At 40.1% G+C, this 22,592-nt stretch overlaps 1 protein-coding gene across 6 annotated transcripts in view; it reads right to left on the bottom strand.

Moving 5' to 3' along the window:
- Positions 1-252: 252 nt before the first annotated feature.
- The window catches only part of LOC137627648 (potassium channel subfamily K member 6-like), a 110,057-nt gene continuing 87,717 nt past the window's right edge, over positions 253-22,592 (bottom strand). For 5 of the 6 annotated variants that reach the window (XM_068358790.1, XM_068358794.1, XM_068358793.1 and 2 more), the window contains exon 7: positions 253-1,957. In XM_068358790.1, coding sequence (XP_068214891.1) covers positions 1,832-1,957 — 126 coding nt within the window. In that variant the 3' untranslated portion in view covers positions 253-1,831. Of the gene's footprint in view, positions 1,958-22,143; positions 22,190-22,592 lie in introns of all 6 variants that reach the window. The other variant, XM_068358796.1, reaches the window with a different exon arrangement.

Below are 22,592 nucleotides of genomic sequence, written 5' to 3' on the forward strand. Positions count from 1 at the left end.
TCATCTCATTGTCATGGCAGACGACCTTCAGCTACTGAGATGCTGTGGCAAGTTAAAATGAGCCTGAACTTGTGAGGGTTCTATAAATACCTAGTCCGTGCATTGCACGTTGATACAATGCCCTAGAGCAGAGGAGACAATATTTCCTTGGTATTCATGTCGTATTGGGTTCCCTGTTCTAGCCTTTCATAGGAAAGTCCTTGGAAACCACAAAGCCACAAAAGTAAGTTTTTCCTTTAGTAAAACTCAATCAAATTTTAAAATTTAAACTCATTAATATGAAGTCCCTACCAATCCCATACTTCCTACTGTTACATCTATTCCATTAAAAATAATAAAAATTATAGGTTACTACTACATATACCAATGGTTTGAAAGCTTATATATGCATACTATCAGTTTTTGCTACAGTAGTAGCAGTTGATGGTTTTTATGAGTTTAGATATAAAACCTAAGTTATAACAAAATTTAAAATAACGAAATGGTTAGATAAATTAGATTTAAAAATATTTAGAATAACTTGAATTGGAAATTTTTGCACTGATCACCTGCAAAACCTAATGTGACAGATTACATAAGCAATGATGTTACATTATACAGTAGGTTATACAGTAGTATACATTCATCTCTGTTTACCAAGTGTAGCTAAAAAAACTATGCCATTGTAAGTAATTTTCATAATGCTCATTGCAATAAACTGTCTCTGTATACTTAACATTTGAGTATACACTGCAGCTGTAATCTTTTAAAAAAAAAAAGTTTGGAAATGTTATTTTACTTCATTTTATGAAACTTGTTTATTTTTCCACAGGATTTTAAGTCTGCACATATGCCTGGTTTGTTTTGACCCCTTTTATCAGCAGTAAAATCTATGCTTATGATTTGGCAGATTACTGTACTGTATATATTAGCTTCAAGTTAGTAGTTTATAATAATTGGGTGAATTTCAACTAATTATTTAGAAAGTCTTTTCATTTCTAAAAATACTGTACAGTTCAAGGATATACAATAAATATTTTATCACTAATATGAAGTGGCTTGCAGTAATTACCATTTGGCCGATAAAATGGTTTTTGAATACTTCTCTTCTTAGCAGTCAACATTTATACAATTAGGACAAACACATTACTGTAGTAAAAAATTCCATTAGGTAATGATAGGCTTAAACAGCATTGCTTCTGATGAATCCAGAGCCAGAAAAAATCTTGCTGCATGTTACAACAAATCTATGGCAGTTTAAACATTCACACCATTTAACATCCTATCATTATTTTTAATTTTCATAATTAAAAAGAAACTTCTAGACTATAATATACTGTAAAACAACTAATTCAGTCATTTGATATTCAATATACTTATTAAAAGTTTTGTATAATACTTTATACTTATTCAAAACATTATGTAATTATAGAATTTAATTTCTTTATACAAAAAATTTTTATGCCCTGCAATATAATACTGACATACTTCTGCAACAAATTGTTATATTAAACAATGCCTGAGAACTCCATTAACTTGTCAACCTTTTGAACAGTAACATCTTTAAAGATGCCAATACTGAAAGAACAGGAAATGCTATATTGATCTAACTGATTTCACATACTATATACATTGAGAAATCCATCAGAATTCTGTGTTTACATCAAATACATAGTTACATAAGGCATAAACTTTACTACAGTAATTTATTTCTAGTCTTTCAAAAGAACAGTATAAGTCACAAAGTTGAAGTCTGGCGTAAAGTGAAAAAAAAAAAAAGACAAGACAAGGTAATGATGTCTTATAAAAACAGGATCACATGAAAGAGGCTTAAAGTTGAATTTGAAATATTTCACTGATTAGCTGGAATAATTGGAGGCATCTGTGCATGGACGGGTGTGGTGTCTTCTTCTGGGCTTGGAGAATCCACTGGGCGAGATACAACTTTCACATTCTGGCGGACAGGTTGATCGTTGTGCTGAAATTTATAGACCTTGTAAATGCTCAATAACTTAAGTTTTAATTACAAAATTCTCCCTATACACATCCTATTTATGCATATTATAAGTTACCTGTAACTTTAAGACCTGGCCATACACATTTCACTTGTATGATTTTTTTCCCATATTTTGAATAAAAATAACTTTCATGTCAAGTATTTTAGCATATGAATTATGATAACCTAGAAGTACGGGAGTTTCTATTCACTGACCCTCTATGTAAATTACTTTTCCAATAAGCTCAATGGCCAAAGCTAATGCACATGTATTTGGCACTTTGCTTACAAAGAAATCGAGGAAAGAATTTTGGCTCCATCTGAAGAAGAAAATCAACTGCAAGGCTCAAGAATATGATGGGGTGCTGAAAAATTCCTAGCTTTATGGGTATCGGGAAAGGTTAGGGCTGTTACTTTTACAGGGGAAGTAGGACAACTACCTCTCTCACACACACCTTAACTTTGTTGTACGAGAGAGTGAGTGAAAAGGATTTTGGATGTCTCAAAGACTTTTACTCTATCTGCAGAGACACCCTTCTCTTTGGTAAAGTGATTTAGTTTAAGATTTTAGTGTTCTTATGATCTTGTCTAACTTTTTGTTGAACTCATTTACCATGTTACTGTTTACTACATTCTTTGGAAGTCTATTCCTAGTATTTGCTATTTTGTATGTAAGAAGTTGCCACATTTTTAATGAGAGAGAGAGAGAGAGAGAGAGAGAGAGAGAGAGAGAGAGAGAGAGAGAGAGAGAGAGAGAGAGAGAGAGAGAGAGAGAGAGAGGGGGGGGGGAAGAAAAGGGGGAGAGATGAGAAGAGAGAGAGAGGGGGGGAAGAAAAGGGGGAGAGATGAGAAGAGAAAGAGAGGGGGAGCAAGAGAGAGGAAGAAAAAAAAGAGAGAGGGGGAGAGATGAGAAGAGAAAGAGAGGGGAAGAAAAAAAAGAAGAGAGAGAGAGGGGGGGAGATGAGAAGAGAGAGAGAGAGAGAGGGGGACCAAGAGAGAGGAAGAAAAAAAGGAGAGAGAGAGAGAGGGGGAGGGAGCAAGAGAGGAAGAAAAACGAGAGAGAGAGAGAGAGAGAGAGAGGGGGGAAGAAAAATGGGGGGGAGAGCAAAGGAGGGAGAGGGGGGAAAGATAAAAGAGAGAGAGAGAGAGAGAGAGAGAGAGAGAGAGAGAGAGAGAGAGAGAGAGAGGGAGGGAGAAATGGGAAGGCAGAGCTAGGAGGGAAGAAAAGGGGAGAGAGAGAAGCAGAAAAGAAATAGAGAGAGAGAGAGGGGAAGATAAAAAAGAGAGAGGGGGGAAGAGGGAGAGAGGGGGAGCAAGGGAGGGGAAGAAAAAAGGACAGAGAGAGAGAGGGGAAGATAAAAAAGAGAGGGGAAGATAAAAACGAGAGGGAGGAAAAGCAAAGGAGGGAGATCAAAGGGGAAAAGAGAGAGAGAGAGAGAGAGAGAAAGTGCCTTATTGCCTTAATCTATGTTTGAGTTCCCTCAGGTCCCTTATTGTGAGAGGCACCTCGTATATCCACCAGAGTTGCTTATGCCTTCCGGTGTATTTTGCATCTTCCAGTCTTGGATGGTCTGGGATGCATCTTAGGTGTTTATCAAGCTTATACTTAAACACATCTACGCTCACTCCTGATAGGTTTCTGAGATGAGCTGGCAGCACATTAAATAGTCGCTGCATTATCGATGCTGGTGCATAGTGGATTAATATCCTGTGTGCCTTCCTTAGGTTTCCTGGTATAGTTTAGGGCACTATTAATCTACCTCAGCTTGCTCTTTCTAATATTTTTTGCTCCATGATGTTTTCAGTAATTCCTTCGATTTGTTTCCATGTAGCGTTCTCTTCTCCTTAGAGAGAGCCTTACCTTATCCTTATTGCCTTATTTTTTGTTTGGGTTCCCCCAGGTCCCTCAGTGTGAGGCACCTCGTATATCCACCAGAGAGTTGCTAATACATCTTCCGGTGTATTTTGCATCTTCCAGTCTTGGATGGTCTGGGATGCATCTTAGGTATTTATCGAGCTGACTTTTAAACGCATCTACGCTCACTCCTGATATGTTTCTTAGATGAGCTGGCAGCACATTAAATAGTCGCTGCATTATCGATGCTGGTGCGTAGTGGATTAATGTCCTGTGCGCCTTTCTCAGTTTACCTGGAATGCTTTTTGGCACTATTAATCTACCTCGGCTTGCTCTTTCTGATACTTTAAGCTCCATGATGTTTTCAGCAATTCCTTCTATTTGCTTCCATGCTTGTATTATCATGTAGCGTTCTCTTCTCCTTTCTAGACTGTATAGTTTTAAAAATTGCAGTCTTTCCCAGTAATCAAGGTCCTTAACTTCTTCTATTCTAGCAGTATAATACCTTTGTACACTCTCTATTTGCGCAATATCCTTTTGGTAGTGTGGGTACCATATCACATTGCAGTACTCGAGTGTACTACGCACATAAGTTTTGTAAAGCATAATCATGTGTTCAGCTTTTCTTGTTTTAAAGTGTCTGAATAACATTCCCATTTTTGCTTTACATTTAGCCAACAGTGTTGCTATTTGGTCGTTGCATAACATATTCCTATTTAAAATTACACCAAGGTCTTTAATTGCTTCCTTGTTTGTGATTGTCTCATTATTAGGTCCCTTGTATGCATACACCATTCCTTCTCTGTTTCCATAATTTATTGATTCGAATTTATCGGAGTTAAATACCATCCTATTTATCTCCGCCCATTCATATATTTTGTTTAGATCTCTTTGTAGTGAGTTCCTATCTTCATCACAAGTAATTTCTCTACTTATTCTTGTGTCATCGGCGAAACTTCTCACTACGGAGTTTTCAACATCACAGTCTATGTCTGAGATCATAATAACAAATAGCAGTGCAGCTAATACCGTACCTTGGGGCACACCAGATATTACCTGGGCTTCATCTGATTTCTCGTCATTTGCAACCACTATCTGTTTTCTGTTTTGCAGGAATTCTTTTACCCATTTTCCTATCTTTCCCACAATATTATGCTTTCTCATTTTTTTCTCCAATATGTTATGGTCTACCTTGTCAAAGGCTTTTGCAAAATCTAGATAGATCACATCTGTGTCTTTTTCATTCATCATATTATTGTATATGTTTTCATAGTGAGCTATCAGTTGGGTCTGTGTACTTTTTCCAGGTACGAAACCGTGTTGACCCATATTAAACAAATTATTTTTGACCAAATGGTTCATTATTTTCTTTTTTATTACCCTCTCATACACTTTCATAATATGTGATGTTAGACTAACAGGTCTATAATTGCTTGCCTCTAGTCTTGATCCACTTTTGAAGATAGGGGTTATATAAGCTAATTTATGTTTAACATATATCTCGCTCATATCTATACTCTGTCTTAGCAGTATTGCAAGTGGCTTCGCGATAGTGTTTGCAGTTTTTTTTAACAAAATCGCTGGAACTCCATCTGGTCCGGCTGCCGATCCATTTTTAATTTCGTTTATAGCCGTGACAATATCTGCTTCATTAATATCTATATCCGTTAGATATTCAACATTTTCTTCTCTCATTTCTGTTTCATTATTCTCATTCGCAATTCTTGGCGTGAACTCACTCTTATATTTTTCTGCTAATATGTTGCATATTTCCTTTTTTTCATTCGTTAGCCGTCCTTCAATTCTTAGAGGGCCTATTTCTATTCTCCTTTTATTCATCTTTTTTGCATAGGAGTAAAGTACTTTGGGGTTTCTTTTTATATTTTGAAGTGTCCTTTCTTCTAAGTCCCTTTTTTCATTTTCTTTCGACTGCATAATCTTTTGTTCTGCATTTTCTATCTTACATTTTATTTCCCTCATTTTCCACACATTTTTTTCTTTTGCAAGATTTTTCTTCCACTTTTTAATTTTCTGAAATAAGATCCTTCTGTCTCTTGGTATGCACGTCTTTTGTTTATTGTTTTTTTTCGGTACATATTTTTCAACAATTTTCTCCAGTATTTTGTACAGTATATCCGTATTTACCTGTATATTATCACTTATAAATACATTTTTCCATTCTTTATTCAGTTCTTCATTTATTTCTGACCATTTTATATTCTTACTGTAAAAGTTATATTTTCCATATCCTTCCCAAAGTTTTGTGCTTTTATTAATTCTGTGATCACTTGCTTTGGAATGAACTATCAATTCTATGACATTGTGATCTGAAATTCCCGTGTTATACACTATTATTTCTTTAACATAATTCACCTCATTCACAAATACTAGATCTAGGACATTTTCCTTTCTTGTTGGAATGTGGTTTATTTGTTGCATATTATGTTCTAATAGCATATCTTGAAGCTTTTCAAATTGCCTCTTATCTTCTGCGCTACTATTACTCTCTTTTTTATATGTATACATACAACCACTTTCTTCTATCCGTTCTTTCCAATCCACGAAAGGAAAGTTAAAATCTCCGGATAGGAGTATATTCCAGTCTTTATGGTTTCTACATATATCATCTATTTTTTCTATTATTATGTCAAACTCCTTAGTATTTGGGGGTCTGTAAACTACAATATTCACTAGTTTTTCAAATTCAAATTCTACCGCAATCAATTCACATTCTGTGTTGCTGTATTTTTCACAGACTTTTCCTTGATTTATGTCTCTTCCATATATTGCGGTTCCCCCTTGATTCCTATTTTTTCTGTCTGATCTATAAGTTTGGAAACCCTTTATCTGGTCATCACTGCCAGTCTCTTGGGAATACCATGTTTCACTTATATTTAATATATCTATTTTTCAGAGAGAGAGAGAGAGAGAGAGAGAGAGAGAGAGAGAGAGAGAGAGAGAGAGAGAGAGGAGAGAGAGAGAGGAGAGAGAGAGAGAGAGAGAGAGAGAGAGAGAGAGAGAGAGAGAGAGAGAGAGAGAGGAGAGAGAGAGAGAGAGAGGGGGGGGGGGTAATAAAAAATGCACATCCTAAAATTCCAGGCCAGACTATTCAGTGTGACGAAGAAAGACTATCCCGAGGGAAGAATAATTCTCAACCTTTTATGTCTCGAAAAACACTTCAGATGGGATGCATTCAAGAAAACTACTATCTTGTTTGGACCATGCTACAAATCCAACAGGCACTTATTGACACAGAACTATAACAGTCAGCCCTTTATATTTGTGGTTTCTATCTTATGGATTCAATCATTCGTGATACAGAGAACGGTATAACCTATTGAATAAGAAATCCTGTATTTATGGTTTCATGATAAATACTCTTGCAGCCCGATGATTTCAAACCAACAGAGCGCCTCTGTACCCAAAATGCCTTGACCAACTTCCTTCTTTGCCCAGCACAACACCCCATATCTCACTGACTCTGCTTTGATCCCACAAGGTCTCTCCTCTTGTGTGCATTTCCTGCTAAAGTCCTTTTTGTGCTTACCAGTATCACTCTGCCTTACTTCAACATTATGGTCTCTAACAGAGCTGCCTCAATGTCTGAACATTCTGTAAATAGTAGGGGAAGGTCATGACTCTTGAGGAGAAGGTTAAAATCCTTGCAAGGAAGGAATGAAATATGCAGCTATAGGAAGACTTTTCGGCGGGAACGAGATTACCTCTAGGTACATTGAGAAGAATGTGATATTTGTGCTGCCAAGGCTGCTATTGCCCCACCCAGTGCAAAAGTTGTACCCAAGGCGAGGAAAAACAAACCTTTCTGTGTTAATAAATTGCCATCAAAGGGAATGCCATCCAAAACAGAGCAAAGTCTGCTCAGCTATATCTTGGAAAATGATCCTCAGCCGTAGCTTAGATGCCACATACCCACAGACACCATTCCAAGCCAACAAAGGCTTTTTTGATAAGTATAAACGCTGTTTGAGACTGAAAAACATGAAATTACTGGGAAATTGGGTCCTGCTGACCATGAGGCAGCAGCAAGTTTCCAGGATGATCTTCAAAATCTCGTCATGGAGAAATGGTACAAGCCAGAAAAAATCTGGAATATGGATGAAACAGCTAAGTTTATGGACATTTATATTTAAAAGTCTACATGTACACTGTACTTACTGTACAGTTGACATGATTAACGCAGACACATTTCAATTGTACGTTATTATAGTTTTCTAATTTTAATTAGTTTTTAGTACCTACAGTAACAGTAATATTTGATTTATTATTTAAATTTTTGCATTTTTAGGTGCAAGTACTCTAACATAAATGTTAATTAACGCATGTAATTTTACTTAAGTATAAATTTTTTCCCGTTTCTTTAATTTACGCGTAAAATTTAGCCAACAATTATTTTTATCAATTGTTTACAAAATATAGTAATTTTTGGTGTTGTTAAAAATTTATGATGTCTTATTTTACAGTACTGTATATGAAATATTACTTATAAAACCCCATTCTAATAAATGTACAGTATCTTTTTCTGTCTTCAAGTGTAACACCGCTGGCCACCTTATGAAACCCAAATTCATTTATTAGTAAGCAAGGCCCCATGTACTTCAGCATTGCAACGTGAATTTTCTGCCTGTGTACTGGATGCATAACAAGACGGCATGGACGACAAAAGGGCTCTTCTTGAGCTTGTTTTAGTACAGTACTGCTTCTTGCTGGAGGTTTAGGACTACCTTGAGAGTATACTCATGGAGTTCAAAATTCTCCTCACCCTTGTCAATACTTCCGGACATCCATCCTCCATCAAGATAATGATGCCTAACGTTCTATCCTCCGAACTTTTCAAGTGGTATTCTATCCTCCGAACAACCTGCCGTCATCCAGCCTATGGACCAGGTGGTAATCAAGAATTTCACTCAAAGTCCCACTACAGCCGATGAGTGATGGTGCAACTCTGAGAAGCCTTCGATAATGACCCTGACCTAAATGCTATCCAGTTTTGGAAGGGATTTGTGATACTCTGTCCGTCTATTGTCCAGGATTCCTTCAACAACGTCAAACCTCAGAATGTGAATGCTTGCTGGAAATGTGTGTGGGCAAGGTGCTTGAAGGACTTTGGTGGCTTCGGCTTCTAAGAGACTGTTAAGAGGATAGTGACTTCGGCAAGGCTGTCGAAGTCGAAATTGCAAAAGAAGTGACCTTGGGTTAGTGGCAGCATGCACACATCATGTTTGTATCCATGAAATGTTTCCAAACATTTCTACCACTTCTCCTAAAGTGTGTTCCACTACGGCAGAGAAGCATGATCTCGCGACTAGCATACATGTAGACCTTCCTTGCCAGCAAGAGCTCTTTTGGTAGCCTCACAAGGGTCGCGCCAAGGTTCCAAGAGCTCGTTAAGGCCGTTAATCAGGTTACCATCAGTCTTGTTACACCTGAGGCACCTTGGGAGTTTCAATCCTACGTGAGATTCATGGCATAGGAGCACGATGACTACCGTTTGTACTACATATTGTGCTCTAGCAGTACCTGCTATCCCTTCATCGTCTTGTCAATCGTCCAGGTATCAACAATACCAACACCAAGGCTTGCCATGCTAAGCCTAATCACTTATGGAAAGCGTTGGTTATTATCCAAATTAAAAAAGTTGAAGAAAACGGGTTGTTTACACAATAGAAAATGTATATCTCTATAATAAGAATAATTATAATAGTACAGTGCATATGATACTGTATATTTTGTATATGTAAAGTATTTTACTATATGTATTGTATGTTCTAATGACTATTCAATTTATACAGGTATTAACAGTTAGATATTGAATGGTGCAAAAGTATTTGGCTGTACAGTATTTCATTGTGGTTATACTATAACTTTATTATAAAATTTCATGTGGTGTGTTTGTAGAGTTGTGGAACGAATCATGCTATTTACATGTAAAATGTGACTCGTAACACGAAATTTTCATGAAATGAAAGACACTCCAGAACAAATTAATTCCTTGTTGTGAGGCATTACTGCACTGGTTTGGTTTAGCTGGCTATCTACCGACAATAAGGATTCGTAGGACCCAGACAAACGGAAAGCGTTTAAGGCTGTTCTGCATTCAGAGCTGTAGCTGTCGAGTATTTAACGCATAACGCAATCAACCAGTGGGCTAACTGGATCTTGCAAAGGCGTGCTTTCATCATTTAATTCCAGAAACAGGTGCCAAAGATGGAAGATCTTCGTCTTTGTAATTGGTGGGTCCTTCCCTGTTCAACAAGGAAGACATGATGCAGTTGCATGGTGATGAAGAAAAGCAAATCTGGACTCCCTCCATAGGGCAGTAACATTCTGCATATCTTCTGCTCATGCACCAAAACCATCTTCGCATAGACAGGGTCACAAGAAGATGGGAGAGGCTTCTAGGCAGTCTAACGCAAAGAAGTCTTCGAGTCCCAAGCAGCCCTTTCACAGTAAGGGTGCTTGAAGAATAAAATGTGAAACTGGGAAATGTGATTGTTCCTGCTAAAGGGGGACCATTCCTTCTGCCCGACCACGTGGAGGGAATGTCTGAGATTTAGGTGGCAGAGATGGGAGATCCATGGGGCATTCCTCTTAGACAGTCTTAATCCTCCAAGTAGGGTACCACACCCCATTCACCAGCACTTCCCCTCCTTTGATTCACCATCCAGTGATGACATAATCCTTTACGAAGGGATCAGCGAAGGATCTCACCCTTCAGGCAGAAGTCCGGGCCATGTTGGAGAAGGGAGCTCTCTAAGAGGTCGTTGATAGGTTGCCAGGCTTCTTCAGTCAAATCTTTTTTTGTAGAGAAAGCTTCTAGAGGCTGGGGACCACTCCATAAACCTCTCGAACTTGAGAAATCTTTGCAACCATCTCAAAACCTGGTAGATCTAAGAATGAAGACAAACATCCAAATTGGAAAAGTTTTTTCGTTCCAAAGCAGAATCGAGAGCCTCAGGGAAGTGGCTCATCCCTTCCTCTCGCAGGCTCGCTACAAGGCCGCCTGTTGGGACACCTGCCCTCATCAGAGCATCTGTTTCCCAACGGTCACCTTTGCATCTGATCTCTCCAGTGGCAGCTGAAGACCCAGTTTCAACACAGACCCTCCAGAGCTTATGGTTCTGGTAGGAATAGAGTAAAAAAGAGAAGTCATAGGGTTCCTCTTCCATGTACAGAGTTGTGTAATGTAAGAACAGGAATGCAGCAGGTTCTGCGACCTGAAAGTCACTGAAGAATAATGTGAAGTTTCAATGCATAGCGTTTTATTAAGCGCAATGAACACCTAAACTGGTTACTCGTGTAACATCCAGCAAGCGCAGTGAATACCTGAACTTTGTACCAAAACGTATTCAGAAGTAAATGTTTGTAATATGTAACTTCTTGCTGAATCTACTAGGCGCCCCACTTGCTCATATTGGTAACTACTGCTATTCTGGTATCAGGATCAGACTTTTTATGAGGGCACTGCATTTGGTATGAGGCAGAACGGGTTGCAAAACAGCATCTACTGATGTCTGTTCAAGAATTGACAACTCTAGCTATGGAGTTTTTTCCTCTCTCCTGAAAGCAAGACTACCAGCAATGCTGATATGTGTTCTTGTGAGAAAAAAAGCACAGGTGGCCTTTGTGTGGGAACCTATACTTCATACCAGTACATATTTACGGGGAAGATTCATTACATGTAGGTAACTCTACCGTGTGAAATGTTCCAGAGAATGCATAATTTTCAAGATCGTAGTCTTACTAGAAGGCAAATGTAATCTCTCTAAAGAGGGTGATTATATAAGAGCGCATACAAATAGCTAAGAGTTCACTCCTGTATGAAAGCTCTCTACATTGCCCGCGAACTTGTGAGGGCTTGTGCCCATAGGAGTATACTTGACCAGTTGAGGGTACTCTCCATCAGGAGAATGGTTCAGTATCAACCTCATACAAGAGCTCTCCCTTAAAAGAGAGGGAGTACTATGGGGAGTGCATGCAAGGCCGAGGGTGTACCTCCTTAGGTTTTCAGAATCGTGTGAGCTTTGAGGCGCGTGTGCGCATCTTAGTCTGTGAGCATAGGGCGCACAAAGAGATGAGGGCAGTGTCCTTGTGGTTCCACACAAACAGGTGAGGGTGCACTCTTGCTGGAGCAAACTTATATAGTAGCATGATAAAGTAATTGTAGTGTGAGAACAAATAAGGGGGTGCACATAGTAGCACTTCAGTTGGCATGCAAGTGCAGAGTTGCACATTAATTGGCATGCACAACTAAGTATCAGTCTCCCACGGGGAGAAAAATGGTAGGAGTCATGCGGACACAACTTTTGATTGATCTTCTATTACTTTGTACATAAGGGGGAAAGAGGGAAGAGCCTTGCATTCCGACTAGCTGTGTATGATGAGACGAAAGAGCACTCTCGGGTGTCCTCTCTTTTTTTCCCTCAGGGTGTTGTCTTTTTCTTCGTCTTCGGTGAAGGTAGTCATGGCTGGGGAAGTTCCCCTGATCAGTCTTAAAGGAATTTATTCATAAAAGGGGAAAAACACGGTGAAGAGACGAAGTTCTTTGGTTTCCAGCGACGACATTCCTAAGAACTCTATGAAGAGACCACCACCAGGTGACAGGTCTGTAGGGCCTTCTGTATACAGGAAGATGCTGACGATATGGAGGACAGCCCCCTCCTCTTCAATTCGGTCGCAGCAGATGCTCCTTTCCACTCGCTAGAGAATAAACAGCAACAGGAATGCTGTCAAACAGGAACAAGAAAGTGCATGTCAGCTGGTTATGCCGACCTTTCTTTTTCATTAATATCCCTTGCATAACGAACTGCAAACAATTATTTAAATGAAAAAGCAAATACAGCCATTTGATGCCTTCCTACTATCCATCAATAACTACCAACACCTCGTTACATAAATCTTAACAGCTGAGTTATAGCTACGCAGAAGCATAATTTATTAAAGAACAAGAGTTTGTATACATGTACCAACAAATATTCTCTGAGAAGGCAAAGCTACATATTAAGATAAAAGTATGAAAATTAATTGATTGATTTATAGCACTCTCAATTGACCTAATTCTACCTTACATCACTCAAGCCATAACACCTGCAATGTAATGGTGCATCAATACAAACTATTTATTTGTCCAATCTGTAAACGGTATCTAGATGGCCTCGCAGTCCCCAGCACTGAGGTATATATCCAATATATAAATGGAACACATATTCTAGTTTTAATCATTTTCTATTCTGTAAGAGCAGTTAACCAAAATATTTGCCAATATCGGTAAGAAAGCACACAAGAATAAAGTTTCTCAGAAGGAAAGGTTATCCAGGCAAGCTATTTTTTTTATCCTTTTGACTAGGACTAAGAACTAGAAATAAACAATGTTTCAAGTTTTCAAGATTAGGTCATTGAACAATACCAAAGGAATGAATTACTTGTCATGATAAACAGATTTTGAGCTAAGCGAAAAATCTATTTTTGGGTGATACGGCCATCTCGTCCCGATGGAAGGTTTCTTTAGGCAGCTTTCTAAGGGATATTTAGCTACAGTGATACTCCCAGAGAATTAACCATAGGTCTCCAGAATTCTAACTTCTGGCGCGAGTATTCTTAATATAACTTTAAGGATATCGCATAATATCAGGGGATGCATTTTTTGATACGACACATGGCAATCTTCACCACGAATAGATTTTACTCTTTGAGGGGGAAGAGTGGTGAAATGAAGGGGAGCCGTTATCAAGGTTACCCGGTGGATTCCCTCCCTGTTCTACTATGGCGCATTATTCCTTGTTGCATTTAAGCCAGGAATAGCTGCAGATAGAGTAGTTTCGGGTGGGGTCTTTCATTACATAGTTGTTTTACTCCTTTTGAAAGAAGGGGGGGGTCCATCAGGACGACATGGCCATATCACCCAAAAATAGATTTTTCGCTTTGCTCAAAATCCGTTTTTTGGGCTCAGCCATGTCGTCCTGATGGAAGTTTACCAGAGAAGTACTTGAAAGTACAATATTTGTGGGTTTGTATAAGTGTCTTTACTTTGAACGAGTTCCTTATATGGTCTCCTAGACCTTATATATGACATTACCATTATTTGTCATATCCGCTAAGTTTGGAACTAACTTAGGGCTTCCTGCCCCTTGCAGGGAAATTGTTGACTTTGACTATAAGGGTTCAAAGTTTGTATTTCTGTAGGAACAAGAGGGAAACTTCTTGAGATTACCAGGTTGTTCTTTTATAAATTTTAGTGACAAGATTTTATTTTAGGAAAATAAAGGCTCTGGACAATTTTATTCGTACTTCTATAGACAAAATATAAAAATAATTTGCAGTGTATCAATAGAAAGAATCTATCCTGCATATTTGATCATCTTGGTATATATATATTTTATAACCTGTAAGGGAAGAATATACATATATTAGTTCATTGGTAAATGCCACTCAATTTTGTGAAATTAAATTGATTTCACTTAGATGTTAGATATGCTTCAACACTGTGTACAAATGTTCACATGGCACTGGTGTTATTGGTTAGATTCTGCACCTATATAGAAGTCCATAAATCACCGTAATGATTTCACTAAAAGGTATTACACTTGAAGGTGCTAACACCTGTTCACCCAATACACTGTTAAGTCCCAAAACAGTCCACTGTTCATCGCAACACTAGATGACAGGTTTTATAACACTACCTGCCGCCACCACAAAGTGTTTTATCTCGTGCACTTGCTTCGCATAATGTTTATAGAAGACTCTGGATGATTTCCAACCCGTATATGAGCGGAGTCTATCAAAGTCCATGTGTTGAAAGAAGTTCAACGAGGAAGCAACTTTTCTAGGATCGTGACCTGCGGGTGTACTGTCATGATCCGCTCTGCGAATAAAGTAGGTGAGTTTTGCCCTCAGTTGTCTTACTGTCCCTCCTTGAAGTCTGAAGTTCTTCGAAGATAGACCTTAAGACACTCTACCGGACATAGAGAGACATCTTCCTTCAGAGGGCAGATTCTCCAAGGACCCCACCTTTTAGTGGGCAACTCGTTTTTGGCGAGAAAGGTAGGATCGGGAAAAAGGTTCAGTTCTCCCTCTTCTGTGAACTGAATATGGCCTTTGTTCCTGGATAAGGCCACTTATTTCACTAACTCTAGCCCCTGAGACTATAGCAAACAGGAATATTACTTTTTGTGTTAGATCCTTTAGGGTACAATCCTCATTGTTCAAATTTGAAGCATAGTGCAAGACTTTGTCCAAAGACCATAATATGGGCTTCAGAGGGGTTGCTGGTTTGAGTCTAGTGCATGCTTTTGGAATCTTATTGAAGATTTCACTTGAAGGGTCCACTTGAAAGGCGTAAAGAAGAGATCTAGTCAAAGCTGACTTACACGCAGTTATTGTGGTGGAAGCTAGGCCTTGTTCATGAAGGTAGATGAAGAAGGAGAGGCAGAAATTTATTGAAATTTCTGTCGGTTTCATTGTTTTCATGAAGGAAACCCATTTCTTCCAAGACAATTCGTAATGTCTTCTAGTTGACTTTGACTTGTATTCTATAAAGTCGATGATGTCTTTTGAGATCCCGAACCTTTTCTTGGCCGCTAAGGCGAGAAAATCATGAGATGTAGGTTTTTGGTTCTCAAGAATGAAGTGTAGACAGTTGACTTCTGAACCAGTTGGGATATAACTGGGTTCGGTAGAGGGAACAGCTTTAGTTTCAGTTCTAGAACTAGAGGGAACCAATTGCTTCTGGGCCATTTGGGGCCACTACTGCTGCTGTTCCTCTGAAGGATCTTAGCTTGTTGAGGACCTTCAGCATGAGGTTGGTTGGTGGGAACAGATAGATGTGATTCCATCTGTTCCAATCGAGAGACATGGCCGAGGATCCTCGTAAGGGGCTACATATCGAGGTAGTTTCTTGTTGTCGCTCGTTGCAAAGAGGTCGATCTGCAGTTCCGGGACTTTTTCCAAGATGAAGGAGAATGAGTCTGCGTCTAGGGACCATTCTGTCTCTATCGGCTTTCGCCTGGATAGAGCATCCGCCGTCACATTGTGGAACCCTTGCAAGCGAACTGCTGATAAGAGCCATCTTTTCTTCCTTGCCAGGTAGAAGATGGCTAACATCACGTGATTGATGTGAGGTGATCTCAAGCCTTGTCGGTTCAGACATTTCACTATTACCTTGATGTCCAAGACCAGTCTGATGTGGGCTGATCTGCGGGGGGATAGTTTCTTCAACGTTAGGAAGACTGCCATAGCTTCCAGGATGTTGATGTGAAACGTTTTGAACTAGTGCAACCAATTCCCCTGCACTTTCCTTTGATGGGAATGGCCTCCCCATCCTTCCGGTAAGGCATCTGTGTGAATTACCACTGAAGGTTGAGGTGATTGTGAGGGAATTGCTCTCGTCAGGCTCTTGACTGTTGACCACGGCCTTAGGAGCGTTTGCAGTAGGGTCGGTGTCAATCTTTGTTGATCTCTTCGAGCGTTTGATGCGTATCTTCTCCAGACTCCTGACTCATCAAGTGCTTTTAGCACTGGGTCTGTCAGTGCTGCAAACTGGAGAGAGCCTAGTATTCTTTCCTGTTTGCGTCTTGAAATCTTGAGTTTCAGTAGTCTCTTGACAGATCCCGCTATCTCCTCTTCTTCGATGGAATGGAGAGACGATGTGACTGCAAGTTATAATGGATTCCTAACCATTGAAACTCCTGAGCTGGAGAAAGGCGAGACTTCTTGTGGTTGATCTTGAAGCCTAGGTGTTCTAGGAACTGAATCACCTTTGTGGCTGCCTGCAGACAAGCCGTCTTGGATGCTGCCCACACCAGCCAGTTGGACGACTGTATCCGCAAGTTTTGTGAATTTCCTTGGGGCTATGTTTAGCCCGAAGGGCATGGCTGTGAAGGCATATTTTGTCTTCTGTAGCCTGAATCCTAGGTAGAAGGAGGGGGGGCGGCTGACTGGTAGGTGCCAATAAGCATCCGCCAGGTCTATCGAGACTGTGTACGCCCCTTTCGGTAACAACGTCCTTATGTGTTGCAGGGTAAGCATCCGGAACTTGTTGAGAGGAGACAAGTCTAGAATGACTCTGAGTTTGTCCAAGTCCTTCTTGAGAACACAAAACAGCCTTCCCTGGAATTTGATGGACTTCACTTTCCTTATTACCTTTTTGTTCAAGAGTTCTGAGGTATATTCTTCCAATAAGGGGGGTGGAGTGTTGGAAGAATTGAGGAAAAGGGGGTGGAATTTTGTTCCATTTCCAACCGAGTCCATTCTTGATTAGGCTGTGGGCCCAGGGATCGAAGGTCCAACGATCCCGAAAGTGGAAGAGTCTTCCTCCTACCTGGAGCATCACATTGCCGAGATGTTCCTGAGGATTTACCTCCTTGACCATGTCCTCCTCTAACCCTTGAGGGGTTCCTTGAGAGCCTCTTCTTGAGCCTCTACCTCTGAGGCAAAAGGTAGTTGTGTGCCTCTCAAAGCCAGGATTGAACACTGGTGATTGAGCTACCAGCTGCTTGGCCACCATCTGGAAGGTGGTTTGCGACTGGGCTACCATTTAGGGCACTGTGGTCATGGTCATGGTTGGATGCTGTGCAGGCCTGCGTGGCTTCTTTGTCTTCCTGTTTTTCAGTTGGGGACCAGCATCTGGGGATGATTTCCTCTTGGAAGACAAGCCCCACTTCTGGAGAAGGTTCCTATTCTCCATGGCGCTTTTGCAATAACCTCCTGAACCATTTCTTTTGGGAAGAGGTCCTTGCCCCAGATACATCAAGTGGTCAGCTTCCTGGGCTCGTGTTTGACCGTTGCTGCGGCAAACACATGCTCTCTACAGGCCCTCCTGGACCTGACGAAAGCGTACATGTCCTTGACAAGGGTACCCATGTGAGTCTTGGCTAGGACCATGTACATATCTGGGGTATTGGAAAGGCCTGCACACATTTCCATACAGTTCTGAAGAGACAAAGAAGTGGCTAGCCTCTCTTTGGTCTCTTGTTCCCTTCTCAAAAGATGCTCTGGCAGTTTTGGAAGGTTCTCATTGACCTGTTGACCTGCTATCTCCGGATCTTGTTTAGAGACTGAGAAGGTTAAGTGAACTTAGTTTCATTCCTTCTCGCAGGTAGGCATGGCTAGAGATAATGGTCTGCATTCCTCTAGCACTGGGCATGATTTTCCCGCGTCAACTGCTTTCAATACGCAGTCGAGAGCTTTGACTGAAAAGGGAAAAGCTCTGGAGGAAGGAGCAATGAAGGTAGGATGCTTCTTGCTCAAAGCTGAAACCTTAGAGATGGTGTAACCGGCTTTCTTTAAGGTCTTGAACAAGAGAGCCTGTGCCTTGTCATGCTCAAAGATCATGACCTCTTTTGGTTCCATCTCACGAGATCCTGGTTCATCCCGCAGTCTCACATAACAATCTGGATATGCTGATAGGTTAGGCTAGAATTGGAGATCTTCAAGGGGTTTGGCCCCCCAACTTCTCGGAGATGTACAGCTTCCCATCCATCATGGGCATATGCTCCGTATACCTCCAAGGGTTGGTTTCAGAGCATTGAGGTAAGTCAGAGACTTTAATAGGCTTATGAGAGCCTTTGAAAATGCCCAGGCGTTTCACTTCTCTTACTTCCCTCCTTCGTCTCTTTGAGATCTTGCCTAATCTCCTGTTGTTCCTTGCAAAACGCTCCCATCATCTGCTGAAGTTGGCCTAGGAGCACCTCCCTCCTGGCTCTCAGCGGCTCAAGAAATTGACGGCACGGGTTGATATGCCGTCACAGAAAACTGAGGGTCTTCAGTTATCTTAAATACGGATCCTTCTTCCTCCGTGGGTGGTTGAGCCACCTCTCCTTCGGATCTTCTTGCAGAAGGTCCTTTTCAGTGTCGGTAGACACCTCCGACATCCGTTCCTGGTGGATGTCCATGCCTTCGAGTGCCTTATTAATGTCTGCCTGTAACGTCAGCTGGATGAAGGGAGGCTTGACCTATCCCTAGGGAACAACTGCGTCGGATTGGGCCTTAGGGAACAGAAGGCATCTCATAGCTTCATTAGGCAGATGAGATCCCGGAGAGTTCTTTTGGAACCTTCTTACCCACCTCCGAAGAGTTTCTCTTGCTGTATCCCTTGCCTCCGTAGTCTCCGGGATATCTTCACCAAATCCCTCGGTCATCAGAGCCGAGCAGACGGTGCAACTCTTCGGGTCCCAAATCCTCAGGGTTTCAGTTGCGATGGAGCAGGAGACATGAGATCTGCACATCTTATGGCCACAAAAGTCCCTACTCAAGTCCCTACTCTTGTGGTTGCAGAACATGACTGCAGACTTCCCCTTAGGCTCCTCCTGTAAGGAAAGAAAGAGTGAAATGAGTATGGGGTTATTTATATCATTGATATAAATACACATGCTTAACAATAGTATTACTGTACTTACTATTATTCATAATAAATTAGCTTAGGACTGAATGGTAATAATTGGTGTCCCGATCTAGGATTCATCAGGATGTTGAAGGAATATTTCACCTCAACATTTTAATCGATCTCAACAATAGACTGTGAAAGGATGCACTGAGTATGTTGGAAATTTATACTACTGTATCATTATATACTGTAGTTTTCTAACAGGTGTATTGTTATACTGGAGGAATACTGGCTACTGTATTGTCTTATACTGTAGTTTTACCGGTATACTACCGGGTTAGGCTAGTACCTGGCGGCACTAATTGATAGGGAGAGAGAAAGAATGGGAAGAAGGACTCTTGTATTATTATAGTTTAGTACAATAATTGGGAGTGTACGGGCTACTGCCTTCTTCCCAGAATGAGAATTCAAATGGAAGGGGAGGAATGCATTGATTCTAGCTTCCATCCAGCCACAAATTCTGTTGCTGGCTGTACTGCTGGTTACAAGGTTTGTGGGTGGCAGTCCAAGAGAGGACTGAAGAATTCTCAACAGTATAATGGGTTTCCCACCGGCAGCCGTCAGGGCCGGCTCAACCTTTCCCGGAGCTTTGCTTCCGTAAGAGAGTTGGTCGAGGCGGTAACCTAACCGCCGTTTGTAGGAATCCGGCCGGTAACCCAGTCAGCCCAGCAAGCGGGGATGATGGTAGAATACCGGCCAAAGGACATTTGTGACGGCTAGGCCGGCACTAAAGTACAGAAGGGGAAGGGAAAGGGTCTTATATTTTACAGAGGAGATAGGTGGTGGCAAGTATGCCTCCTACTTTTGGCTGTAAATCAAGGAAGCCTAGCTTCCTATACCAGCGCCATCATGGGCGGAAGGGAAATAACCGTTCCCTGGCCTGTGACCTTGCCGGATATAAGACATGTCTTCTAGTCCACAAGGGAGAAAGGAGGCGGCAATTATGCTGACCACTTTCGGTTGTAGACTAGGGAAGCCTAGCTTCCTTTGCTGGCAACACTGTAGCCAGCAGAGGAACTACTATTCCTCTGTCGATAACGTTATCGGCTACAAGACAATACACCCTGAGTTACTGACATACTTCAATGCCAGGATACTCGCCGGCAAAGAAGATCGACAGTAAAACACTATCCAAGTCAAGCCGTAGTTAACTACTCGTTGGCGATGACGGAAGATAAGGTTGTCGCCTGGGATGCTGCACTCAGGGGAAGAAGGGTTTATCCTCTTTTCTCTAAAAGAGAAGCGTATCGAATTATACCAATAATTCTAGGGGATATATATATATCCCCGACCGAATTAATAGAAACAATACTAGAGGTTAAACGGGGATTAACATTACTAAAGTATACTAAAACGGGTTAGGCTAGCCTAACTCGAGTGAGGCTCTCGGCTACGAGTGATACCACCGAGACCCTATCGTATACGAAAGAAACTTTATATTCGGAAGAGGAAATATTATATGTGTAATGTTATCTTCACTAACATAATTTTGCCTAGTTAGCTAGAAAATTCTTTATAGCTAAATACCGGGAATGTCGCACTACTAACTAAATAAAGCATTTATGGCGTGCGACAGCGGTCTTAAAATGGCCGCCTCCGGGGATGGCAGTGCTCCACTTAACACACCTAAATTATGTTAATTTAACTGTGAGAAGGGAGCTAAAAATTATACACAGGAAAGATTAAATACTCAACTTTCCAGAGGATAAAGATGCTGGAGATTGCATGATAATATTCCTTGAAAATGGTAACAACACCGAGAGAAACGTGGGAGAGCACCGTGCTTGAATGCCACGTTCAAAGGAATGAATGCTACGTTCAAAGGAATGATGCGCCATAGTAGTACAGGGAGGGGATTCACCAAGTAACCTTGATAATGGCTCCTTCATTTCGCCACTCTTCCCCCTCAAAGAGTAAAATCTATTCGGGGTGAAGATTGCCATGTGTCATATCAAAAAATATGTCCCGATATTATGCGATATCCTTAAAGTTATATTAAGGATACTTGCGCCAGGAGTTTGAAATCTGGAGACCTATGGTTAATTCTCTGGGAGTATCACTGTAGCTAAATATCCCTTAGAAAGCAGCCTAAAGGAACCTTCCATAAGGACGACATGGCTGAGCCCAAAAAAGTAATTATTAGTTACTTTAGTACACTAGATAATAAATAAAGTATTGTGAAAAATTGCAGTTTGATTAATATATTACAAAAGCAAAGAAGAAAAGTTCATGCTATATTATTGATCAAATGTTAATGAAGATGCAATCTAGTTTCTACTTTTTCCCTTTTGGAAATAGTGTTATTAACTGAGAAAATTAGAAGGCAAAGGGCATATTTGGAATTTCTACATACAATGCTGTGCACAAATACAAAATATGAAGTTGCAATTTCAATAAGAATCTAGCAATATTTATTATTGGACCTGAGTAACTACAATGTATGTAAAATTTAAGGTAAAATAAATATGTTCTGATATGATACAATAATTAAATATCAAATCAAAATTATCTGTAAATACACTAATCTAAAATCCATAACAAATTAAAATAAATGTCAACAATAGCAATTAATGTAAAAATCTTTGAATAGAAGTGATTACAGAAAATACCTACTCTTCTACTCCAACCACTTTAAATATACAAGAACAATTAACAAGATCCCTTAGTGATTTGCATGGAATGTACAAAAAGCATACTGTATATCTGGCATTTACTAACTATCATGTAAGATTCTAAACTGCCCGGCAAATGATATTTCATAGTATGTTATTTTGCTATGCAGTATCTCTTACAAGATTAAATAAAAGTTACCTCTGTTAGCAACATACACTGTACAAATTGTTAGTAGAGTATTAATCCAGACCAACCAACATTAGTACTGAATGTGGATAGTACTTAATTTCTTTATAACCATACCTCACTGTGTTATGATCAATGGAGTATTTTCATCTTGTTTCTTTTCCTGTTTAATGAAAAAAAATATTTTACATGATATAGCAATTCACTTATTATTTATAACTTAATATACATGCTTCCACCTGCTTCATGATGCAAAGTCCTTAAAAAGTTTATTTGTAGCGAGTCCTCACAGGACTTTGCATCAGGCCATAGAAAAGCTTTTACTGGGAAATATACCACATACTTGCTAAATAATAATGTTTTTTTCCATACAGACCCATTGACCTTGAATATAAACCTAAAATTTCCTCTCAAAATCATTGGTTCTCTAGTCCTATCATTACAAGAAAGATTAGCATATTGCACAGGTGTTAGCTGAAAGGTAAGAATGGAATCCTTGATATCTTTGTTTCATGTAATTAACTGTGAAGAGGCAAGATAGAGAGAAAAGGAGAGGAGAGGATTTA

The sequence above is a fragment of the Palaemon carinicauda genome, chromosome 35, assembly GCF_036898095.1.
Source record: "Palaemon carinicauda isolate YSFRI2023 chromosome 35, ASM3689809v2, whole genome shotgun sequence".
NCBI lineage: Eukaryota > Metazoa > Arthropoda > Malacostraca > Decapoda > Palaemonidae > Palaemon > Palaemon carinicauda.